Here is an 11,194-nt window from a genome sequence, read left to right on the forward strand (position 1 = left end):
AATATATATTTAAACTATCCGAATTATTTTAGTATATATTTATTACATTTTTTATATTAATTTTTTATTTAAGTTTAAAATTTTTTAAATTTGACGGGCCCCTACCAAGGCCTGCGTGCTTAAGGCGGGCCGAGCTGGCCTCCCTTAGGCCTGTATTTGGCGGGCTTTTTAGCCCGTCCCCCCCTCCATATGGCGGGCTATGGTGAGCCTCACCTGTCGGCCCGTTTCGACTGCGCTACTTTAAACTTACCAAATTACTCTATGAAAGGTGATGTGGAATATACCCCGGGTTCAGGCTCTCCATACGCTCCGTGCTCCTATTTGGGTTGGGGTCAAACGGTTCGGGTCAACGGGTCAAAGTCAAACTCGTCAACCCATGGGCCTACTAATAAGGCCTTAGCCCTCATTGTTAAGGGCTTTTCCTCTCCACTCTCTCTCTCTCTCTATACACTATTCTCTCTACTCTCTCTAGAGTTGCAAGAACACACATTAATAAAAGAACCTTGCTTTCTTACATCTCTGGTTCCTTGTTCATATACTCCATCTTCTCTCTACATTTTCATACATGTTCATGCATGTTCTATACACAATAGAGTACACATAAACTACACAGGTGAATTATCTACATCAAAAGGGTTTTTAGCGAAGTTATAGAGGCCAAACTTGTCATAGGTCAAATCTAGCAACGATTTTCTAACTTGTCTTTGAATTGAATCACGAGATTTACCTTGGGCAAACTTGCAAAATAAACAAATACATAAGTATTGTGAATGGATGCATGACGAACGATTATTTGTGCAAGATTAACTTGATAGACTCACTCGAATAATGGAAAGAGTTGGTGCCACAACAATCCCTAACTTATAAATGTGTGAGTTTATTATGATTGAAACTCTACAATTTAATAACAACTATATATACTCGCGCATTTTAAACGTCTCTAAGATTCGTTTACCTTTATTACTATTTCAACATTACAATCAAAACTTATCCATGGATTACATTAACCCAAAACTCAAGTTTCATTACCACCCTCACTCTATAACTCACTTGCATTGATGATTGGACCTAAAAAGTAAAAAATTCATTGAGGATGAATGACAAAATTTCCTCCTTTGAAGAGGATTAAGTTACAAATTTTGGAAATAAAAGGGAGAAAAATAAGCATATCTAAAAAATTGAAGCACTTCCATTCATAAATTCACATAAATAATAATATTCTCCATCATTCATCTCCTCCTAGTTGGTCATCGTCGTCGTCATCATCATCATCATACTATTAGGCATAGCTCTCTCTAAAAAGTCACCCCAAAACTCAGTCTACACAAACACTACTCGATCTCTCCATTTCTCTCTCCGTATATACGTTCTGTATCGTATCTATATGTATAGATATAGATACAATACAATAGAAGATAGATAGATATAGATATATACAGTTTATTCGATCCGATCTCTCTCAGAATCAATGGCTTCAGCTGGAAATCCTAACCAGCCAGGTGGAGGCCCATTCGATATGCACAAGTACTTCAAACCCTCACCGCCATCGCCGACGCCACCTGGGTCAGCTTCGGGGAATCCCAATCCCCAAAACCCCAATAACCCTAATTTGATGATTTCTTCGCCGTTTCCTCCACCGTCTGCTTCTTATCCCCCGCCGAACGGAGGCGGAGGCGGCGTTCCTTACTCGTTCGCGCCTCAGACCTCGCCATTTCACCACCACCCGCAGTTCCACCTCCACATCCCTCAGTACAGCGGCCCGCCTCCGCAAGGGGACGCCCAGTTCGCCAACTTGCACCAGCAGAGATCCATGTCTTTCCCTACTCCGCCTCTCCAACCCCCGCCCGCCAGTCCTCACCAGTACCAGAACCCGAATACTAGCCCCAATCCAGGTGCTCGGCTCATGGCGCTCTTGAGTGCGCCGCCGCCTTCCGCTCACGAAATCCAACAGCCCTCCATGCCAGTGCCCGCCATTCAGCCTACCACTTCTGGGTCCGATCTTTCAGAGTTTTCAGTGCCGACCAGTGTTCCTTTGATGCCCTCAGTTCCAGGTATTGGTATCATACATGCGGGTTCAGGACCTATGCGAATGCCGAGCAGTAAGTTGCCTAAAGGCCGGCATTTGATTGGCGATCACATTCTATATGATATCGATGTTAGATTGCCTGGTGAGGTGCAGCCCCAACTCGAGGTTACTCCCATTACAAAGTATGGTTCGGACCCTGGGCTCGTTCTTGGCCGGCAAATTGCAGTTAACAAGACATACATATGTTATGGACTTAAGATGGGCAATATACGGGTCCTTAACATCAATACTGCTTTGAGATCATTGCTTAAAGGTCTTTCTCAGGTTGTGCATCCTTAGATTTTGTTCTATCTCATATAACAAATTGCATCTCTGGAATGCATGCATACTTCTAACTTCTTGCTTCTACTTCAACCATAGAATATCCCTAAGTTTGCTTCACACTTGCTCATAATGAAAAAGAAATTAAAGTAGCTGAATAGGTTAATTTGAATAGGTTAATTAGCTGTTCATCATTGAATGGTAGTGTTGCATGAAACAGAATAGAACATTTCTAGTCTTTTAATTTTGGCTAAATAAAATCAGGTTCTTTTATTTACCTCAACTTATATCTTCTTTCAGAGGGTTACAGACATGGCTTTCTTTGCAGAGGATGTTCACCTTTTGGCTAGGTACTCCTGTTTGATGTTGCTCACAGTATTGCATTCTCTATGTATTTTATTTATTTTGCTTATGTGCTTATTTGACAGTGCAAGTGTTGATGGACGGATTTATGTATGGAAAATCACTGAAGGACAAGATGAGGACGACAAGCCACAAATAATAGGCCGGATAGTCATTGCTATTCAAATTGTGGGAGAAGGAGAATCTTTTCACCCACGAGTCTGTTGGCATTGCCACAAGCAAGTATGTTCTGAGAATCTGATCTTTATAACTTTTTGGCATTATTCTATAGTTTGATTTGTGGCTTTCTCATTTTCTAAGCTGTCTTAAGCGTTATGGTGCTCCTTGACACAGGAAATTCTTGTTGTTGGGATTGGAAAAAGAGTTCTGAAAATTGATACCACTAAAGTTGGAAAAGGTGAAGTATTTTCAGCAGAAGAACCCCTGAGGTGTCCAGTTGACCGCTTGGTTGAAGGTGTCCAGCTTGTTGGTACTCACGATGGAGAAGTGACTGATTTATCGATGTCTCAGTGGATGATCACTCGTCTTGTATCTGCTTCAGTAGATGGCACGGTTGGTTAATTCCTACTTTTCATGGCTGTGACTTCGCAACGTTAGTTGACTTGGTTTATTGAAAAACTTTTCTAGCACTTGGTTCTCTTTCTTGAGTTTCTTCACTTAATATCTCTTTTTCTTTTTCACTTGGTGTTCATTTCGTTTCTTAATGGGTGTAGAGATTTATAGTTGCCAGTGGCGTGTTATAGTTTATGGGAACCAAGTAATAAGCCCTTGTTATTTATGCATATGTGGATTTTGTCTTTTAAACAGATAAAGGTTTGGGAGGATCGCAAATCAACTCCAATTGCTGTACTGCGGCCACATGATGGCCAACCTGTAAATTCTGTTACATTTTTGGCTGCTCCAAACCACCCTGACCACATCATACTAATTACTGGGGTATGTGCTTAATTTTCCTTAAAACAATTACTATTCATATCTACTTTGAAGTATTAAACGATTCTTTTTTTTTTTTTTTTTTTTTTCAACAAATGGTCTAATGTAAAATATTTCCTTAAACAGTAAGCTAGTGATGTTATTTTGATTCTTTAGATGATAAGTGATCACTCAAACTTGCTCTTCTGCTCTGTTCTGCAAATAATTAATTGAAGATGTTCACAGGGCCCACTTAATCGAGAAGTGAAGATATGGTCATCAGCAAGTGAAGAAGGCTGGTTGCTTCCAACTGATGCTGAATCATGGCATTGTACACAGACATTAGAGCTGAAGGGTTCAGCTGAAACTCGAGTTGGGGAGGGATTTTTTAATCAAGTTGTGGCCTTGTCTCAAGCTGGTTTACTCTTATTGGCAAATGCCAAAAAGAACGCCATATATGCAGTGCACCTAGAATATGGTCCTAACCCGGCCGCAACAAGGATGGATTACATAGCCGAATTTACTGTTACTATGCCAATACTTAGTTTCACTGGGACGAGTGACCTACTGCCAAATGGTGAACAGATAGTTCAGGTGTATTGTGTTCAGACACAGGCTATTCAGCAGTATGCTCTGGACTTATCACAGTGTTTACCTCCTCCATTGGAGAATGCCATGTTTGAGAGGTCAGAATCTAGTGCTTCACGTGATGCTAATATTGAAGGATTTTCTCAGATGGAATCTTCTGGAAGTAAATCAACAGAATTACCTATATCTAACCCTACTCCAAAATTACCTATTCCTGATTCTAGTTCTGAGAGTGCACCATCTGGGAGACATCCTGTGAGCTCTGCCTCTACTGAGGTAACCACTTCACAAGAATTTGCTACTTATAGCATGGAAAGTAAACCAGATGCCATTTCTTGTTCAAACACTGATACTGATATTGCACCCACTTCATCACCTCCGCTTCCTTTGAGTCCTAGATTATCTCGTAAACTTTCTGGCTTCAGAAACCCATCAAACAGCTTTGAACCCAGCTCTATTAATGATCATGGTGGAGATCCAAAAGTTGTTGAGTATTCTGTAGACAGGCAAATGGACTCCATTCACACCAACTTGTCTGATGTAGGCCCCTTAAATGATGAGGCTAGGAATGATGAAAGCAAAGTTTCCCACGAGGATGCTTCATCAGGTCTCAGTCACCCTATCAAGTTCAAGCAGCCCACTCATCTGGTTACTCCTTCTGAGATATTGATGGACTCTTCTTCTGAAATGAACCATATTATTGAGCAGAAGAGTGAAGACATACAGGATGTTTTAGTCAATAATGAGGCAAGAAATGTCGAGGTGGAAGTTAAGGTTGTTGGTGAATCAAGATTTAATCATAATAATGATATTGGTTCTCGAGAACTTCACACTTTTGTGTCAGACAACAAGGAGAAAGCATTTTGCTCTCAAGCATCTGATCTTGGGATGGAAATGGCACGAGAATGTCGTGCCTTGTCACCTGAAACCTATATTGCCGAGGATTCTAGGCAATTTGATGGGACCAATGGAAGCGAGGATTTGGCCCAACCATCAAGTAATCAAGAGGAGGAGCATGACTCTACAAGTAATCTCTCTGGAAAGGAATTAGATTCAAAAATCCCTGTTCCTGTTCAACAACAAACTGAACAGAGTGTAAAGGGCAAGAAACCGAAAGGGAAGAATCCTCAGGGTTCTGTGCCACCATCAGCATTACCTAGTGCTTTTAATTCAACAGATTCCTCTAATGAAGCAGTTGTCAGCTCGAGTAACTCCTCCATGGAAGCTGCATTTTCACAGATATTGTCTATGCAAGAGATGCTGAATCAGGTGCTTGTTTTATTTATTTATTATTATTTTTTTAATAATTATTATTATTTGTTAATACAATACTGTTATTTGCTATCATATTGAAGATGTATTGGTTCATGTCACTTACTGCACTTCCTCTTTATGATTAACTCACCATATGTTTGCTTGTAGCTCATGTCCATGCAAAAAGAAACACAGAAGCAGATGGGCATGATGGTTGCTGTTCCAGTAACCAAAGAAGGAAGAAGGCTTGAGGCAGCCTTGGGACGCTGCATGGAGAAAGCTGCCAAGTCCAATGCTGATGCTTTATGGGTTCGTCTTCAAGAAGAAAGTGCAAAGCAGGAAAAGCTATTACGTGACCGTACTCAACAGATGACTAATATGATCTCCAACTGCTTAAACAAGGACCTGCCGGGGCTTGTAGAAAAAATAGTGAAGAAGGAATTAAGTGCCATTGGTCAAATTGTTGCACGGACTGTAACACCCATTATAGAGAAAGCAGTATCCTCAGCTATCTCTGAAGCCTTTCAGGTGGGTATCGTGAAAATTTTTCCATCCTTAAATGTATATATCAGGTTTTAATTGATTCTCTGTGATGCAGAAGGGTGTTGGTGATAAGACAGTGAGTCAATTGGAGAAAACAATCAATTCTAAACTTGAAGCCACCGTCGCCAGGCAAATACAAGCACAATTTCAAACTTCTGGCAAACAAGCTCTTCAGGTAAGCATAAATTTATCATGCCAGTTTGGTTCAGTGTTCCTTAAGCCACATTTGCATTGGTGGTTTTCAAAGGTTATAAAATATTGAAATTACCATTTAAAATGGATGAAAATGTTGGCATTGTACTTTTTTCTCATAGTTGTTTTTGGGTGCTTTATAAATGCTCACTTTGATTTGGGAATATTTATCCACTAAGATAATTAATTATCCTTGATGCTTTAATGAACCTTTACCTATCAAAAGATTGAAAAGAATAATTAATTGCACTTTGGTGGTTGGGAAAAATGCATGACAATTCTTTGGGTTATAGTGTTACTAACTTCAATTTTTGTGAACCTTATCAATGCTCCTTGAGACCTTGACCAAAACAAAGTTATTTTCTTTTCCTCAAGTACATCTAATTTAATTGTATTAAACTTGTTATGCAGGAAACATTGAAATCCACTCTTGAAGCTTCAGTAATCCCTGCCTTTGACATGTCATGCAAGGCAATGTTTGAGCAGGTTGATGCTACCTTTCAAAAAGGAATGGCTGAACACACTACTGCTGCTCAACAGCAATTTGAGTCACTGCATTCGCCTTTGGCACTTGCTTTACGGGTATTTTTTTTGTCCCAGCAGTGATGCAAATACTTTCTTGCATATTTTGATTGATTTTGTTTTTATTTTGTTCGTCTATTTTGGAGACTAAGATTTGCTGTTGAGCTTACCATCATTATCCACTGAATGAATGTAAAAACTTTGACCTGTCAATATACCTTTAATAAAAGCCATACAATTTACTGATTAAAAAACATTATTAACATATCACATGAATCTCCTACAGGTTCTCTCTAGTCTCTATGATATTTAGATTAATTAACCTTAATTTCAGGATGCAATAAATTCAGCATCATCAATGACTCAAACCCTTAGTGGTGAGTTTGCTGAAGGTCAAAGAAAGCTGCTTGCTTTAGCGAGTTCCAAAGCTACAAATCCAATTGTTAGCCAATTAAGTAATGGGCCCATGCACCAAATTGAGAAGGTTATTTTTTTTCCTTTTGATAAGTATTTTTTTATTGTGTTCAAAATACTGTATACCCTTGAATATGAGTTCTTTTGTCCATGCTAAGCAAACTTGTTCCTTTGGTATGTGTAACAGTTTGAGGCACCCCCTGATCCAACCAAAGAGTTATCTAGACTGTTAGCAGAGAGAAAGTATGAGGAGGCCTTCACTGCAGCCTTGCAAAGAAGCGATGTGTCTATTGTATCATGGCTATGCTCTCAGGTATTCTGTACTGTTTTGTAGTTGTTAATATTGATTGTGATGTACAGATCTTATCCCAGAGACTCTTGCGTAAGCCAATTATAAAACCTTGCATACATCCCAGTGTGTTCAAAGTGAATGTGAGATTGTGATGGCATCTAAGAAAATAGTTTTTTGTTTGTTTCTTTATTGGTCACTCTCAGGTTGACCTGCCTGGAATTTTGTCAACGAATCCTCTCCCTTTGAGTCAAGGAGTACTCCTCTCACTTCTTCAGCAGTTGGCATGTGACATTAGCAATGAAACAAGCAAGAAACTATCATGGATGAGAGATGTGCTAACGGCCATAAATCCAACTGACCCAATGATTGCAATGCATGTACGCCCTATCTTTGAGCAAGTATATCAGATCGTGAACCATCACCGTGGTCTTCCCACAACCGCTGCACCTGAACTATCCAACATTCGGCTGATTATGCATGTTATAAACTCTATGCTGATGACCAGTAAATGATTTTTAAGCCCAAGAATGTTCAAAATCTGGTGAATACAGAAGCATGTACATATTCTAGGGATATTCATATAGAGGTAACTCTGTCTGGTCTCTCTGACACTGTTGGAGTTTATCTGTCCCCTTTGTCCCTTCCTTCCTTTTTGATATTTTGAGGTGAAATGTGTAACAGCTTGTGTGGAATCTGTGGATATTCCAGTTGGAGGTTTAGTTCATTTTGGATATACATATTCCTTTTTGAACTGGGACATTCTATTCTTCTTCAATTTGTACTGAATGAAGTGTTTTTTTTTACCAAGTATTTTATTTTTATTACATACATTTTAGGGATATAATTTACATTGTAGACATTGATATGAATTTGGAACAATCATTCATTCTTAATCTCAGTAGAAAACGGAAGTAGCACAGTATCTGTTAAATTACTATAGCAGTTGAAAGTTACCTTAGACAACTTTTCCAAAAAAAATTTACCTTTGCTCATTTTCTTTTCTTATAATCATCTCTTCTTGACTTGTTTTTTCCCTTCGCCAGAAAGTAATTTCATTTTTTTTTTTTTTTACCGTGTAGTCTTTTCAATTTCTTAAATCGTGTAAATGTATTGTCACTATACGGAGTAACATTTACATGCACAATATTTATGGTCTGGGTGTAATTTTGCTGTTGTTAAAGTGCAATTTGTGGAAGCCACAATTACGCCTTTTGGTTGGAGGGAATTGTAATTCATGGGTACCCCTTATGAATTGCAATTTATGGGCACCCTCTATGAATTGCAATTCGGTGGTTGTAGGAAAAGAAAAAAGAGATGAAATGACAAAAGTACCCTTAATTATTACTACTATTATTATTACACAAGAACATTTTAGTCTTTATATTATTTTTTTCATTCCCTACCCAATAATTCTATTCATCCCTATCAAACAATGTAATTTGAATTCTTGCTTTATTTCCACTTTATTTTTTTCCTACCGAATTGCAATTTCTTTCCACCCTAATTCCTTATTTCCAACCAAACGCCCTGTTAGTGTATGGTGTTACATATTGAGCGTGTGAACTTTGCAATTTAGATATGTAACAATACATTGACCCTATTTGGTAAATGGCTAGGCTAGTCAATTTGAATAACTTTAGCTATATGACTTAGTCAAACAACTAAAATTGGTGTTTAGTAAAATCAACTTACGATCTGATTGCTTGGTGCAATCCGATCAGCTGAAAATCAAACAATATACTTGAAAAAAATTTGAAAAGTTTAGCGTCGGTAAATAATAAATAAATTAGCAATCCACACACATCAACTTTCTTTTAAAAAATTAAAAATTAAAAAATTGGGCTCAATATTTACTCATTTCGCCAAAAAGGAAGAATGTGATATTCGAAAAAGAATATTTAAAAAAAAAAAATTAAAATGAAGAAGTAGAGCTGTAGAATTTACACGAGCGAGCACAAATGAAAATCCCAAACGCGGCCAAAAATGTGGGACCCCCCACGAAAACCGGAAACTACCAACACTGATCGCTCTCCCATCTCCGGGTCATACAAGACCCGGCGCTATAACCGCTCAACCCGTTCCGCCCCCGGCTGCCCACTCTCAACTTCAGGTCGTATAACGCACGCGACTCCGGATCGGAGAGCGTGGCGTATGCGTTTTGTATCTCCATGAAAAGGTGTCCGTCCGACGACGACTCCTCTTCGAAGCGAGCGGCGGCATCGGGGTGATAAATCTTCGCTAACGTTCGATAGGCCGCTTTGATCTCCCTCGGCGACGCGTTCTGCTTCACTCTTAGAACCTCGTAGAGGCTCCCCGGCCCTCTCATCTCCACCGCCGGTGCCGCCTCGGCCATGGCCGAGGAAATCACCGGTCTCCGTAGCTTCGCTCCCTCGAGTTGCATTTTCCGGCTTGATCTAACGGCTCCGGAGGAAACAGAAGCAGAAAGGTTTAGCGTGTGGAGCATTTGAAAATTGAAGGAGGAGGAGAAGAAGAAGAGAATATGAATGATTAGAGGAATGATTGAGAATTGAGATGGAAAGAGAAAGAAGCCATGGACGGTGTTTTAAAGGTGAAAGGGTTCTATGGGCGCCGGAGCTTTACCACGGTGTTGAGCCGCTGGAAATAGTTTATGCTGCCGTGGCAGTATAGAGAGAGAGAGAGAGAAAGAGAAATGAACAATGGGCCCATTAACAATGAACATCTGCTAGCTAATTTCACTTGGACACCAAAGGTTTTTGGGAATAGTACATGGACCCCTAATGTTTAAAGTCCTACATTTATACCCCCAAACTTTTTATTTTTTTTTGGTAATGTATGGGTGAAGATTTTTTTTTTTTTTTTTGTTTTTTTTTTAAAAATTTAATGGGTGAAGGATCAAATCTCTAACTTTGTATTTAAAATTATGAATATATTCAATTTAATTACAAGTTTTTTTTTTTTAATTGATAACATAATTACACAGTAATTTATGAGAGGAGTGAAGTTTAATTGTGAAAAAAATGAGAGGAGTGGGAGTGAAAGAGTGGCAGTGACGGCTTATCTGTGGTGTAGCGCTTGTATATCCATTCAGTGGATTTATGAGTGGTCCAATCATGCATAGCACCTGCCCACGTGCCAACGCTTCCAGAAGCTTGATCGTCACTTACACTCCACACAAATAGATTGGTTTTGAGGATTGTCATTTTACTTTTTAAACATTTCTTTTTTCTACAAGTTTTTTTTTAATACTATTGACTCTACTAGAATGTAGTATTCATCTCATATGAGGGCCGAGGAGCCACAGTTATGTCGCTCGATCACAAAGCCTTTGACTAGAACCTAACTTAAATTATCTGTTCAACATGATTATATCAACACCCTTAATTGGAACGATACTCAAACCCATGAATTTTCATTCGAAATAGTAAGAGTAATGTCATCAGACCACAAGATATATGGCTTAAAGATTGGTGATTGAGAAATGTAAACGTGTTGATTAAATTGTTGATTTAGTAATCATAATATTATAAATTTGACAAAAGTCAAAATGATTTATTGACTTTTTTTTTTTTTAATTTGAATCGGTAGATTATAAATAATCTAAGTTGATTTATTTCCTTGTGATCGAGATTTACTCAGTGTATATAATCAGTTATAGCAATTGCAGGTAGCTCTTGTCACCCAAGAAGAAGAAGAAAGGTGAATCCACTGGCGTGGTGAGAGTGTGACATGCAACTTCTTTCGGTCTTTTTTGCATCACAAAGAAAACAACACAACATAACACTTCT

The 11,194-nt window shown here is 38.8% G+C and overlaps 2 protein-coding genes across 3 annotated transcripts; one reads left to right on the forward strand and one right to left on the reverse strand.

The window, feature by feature from the left end:
- Positions 1–1,252: 1,252 nt before the first annotated feature.
- LOC109190403 (enhancer of mRNA-decapping protein 4-like) lies at positions 1,253–8,237 on the forward strand. Of its 2 annotated transcripts, XM_019340873.1 has the most exons (13): positions 1,253–2,350; positions 2,648–2,697; positions 2,776–2,932; positions 3,044–3,262; positions 3,518–3,646; positions 3,869–4,466; positions 4,515–5,479; positions 5,633–5,992; positions 6,063–6,182; positions 6,611–6,781; positions 7,056–7,205; positions 7,323–7,448; positions 7,631–8,237. In XM_019340873.1, exons 1-13 carry the CDS (start codon positions 1,469–1,471, stop codon positions 7,937–7,939), a joined length of 4,236 nt encoding a protein of 1,411 aa, XP_019196418.1. In that variant the 5' UTR covers positions 1,253–1,468; the 3' UTR covers positions 7,940–8,237. The 2 variants fall into 2 exon arrangements, with proteins under 2 accessions (XP_019196418.1, XP_019196417.1); XM_019340872.1 differs by having other exon boundaries at positions 3,869–5,479.
- Positions 8,238–9,276: 1,039 nt separating this feature from the next.
- On the reverse strand, positions 9,277–10,069 carry LOC109190408 (chaperone protein dnaJ 11, chloroplastic-like). Its single transcript, XM_019340882.1, has one exon. The coding sequence runs from the start codon at positions 9,889–9,891 to the stop codon at positions 9,439–9,441; it is 453 nt and encodes a 150-aa protein (XP_019196427.1). The 5' UTR covers positions 9,892–10,069; the 3' UTR covers positions 9,277–9,438.
- Positions 10,070–11,194: the final 1,125 nt, after the last annotated feature.

This window comes from Ipomoea nil, unplaced genomic scaffold (genome assembly GCF_001879475.1).
Source record: "Ipomoea nil cultivar Tokyo-kokei standard unplaced genomic scaffold, Asagao_1.1 scaffold1576, whole genome shotgun sequence".
Classification (NCBI taxonomy): domain Eukaryota; kingdom Viridiplantae; phylum Streptophyta; class Magnoliopsida; order Solanales; family Convolvulaceae; genus Ipomoea; species Ipomoea nil.

Coding starts and splice junctions, on each gene's coding strand:
- LOC109190403 (XM_019340872.1), top strand. CDS start 1,469: ATGGCTTCAGCTGGAAATCCTAACCAGCCAGGTGGAGGCCCATTCGAT. Junction 5,480..5,632: donor TGCAAGAGATGCTGAATCAG/GTGCTTGTTTTA, acceptor GTTTGCTTGTAG/CTCATGTCCATGCAAAAAGA. Junction 7,206..7,322: donor CCATGCACCAAATTGAGAAG/GTTATTTTTTTT, acceptor TATGTGTAACAG/TTTGAGGCACCCCCTGATCC.
- LOC109190408 (XM_019340882.1), bottom strand. CDS start 9,891: ATGCTCCACACGCTAAACCTTTCTGCTTCTGTTTCCTCCGGAGCCGTT.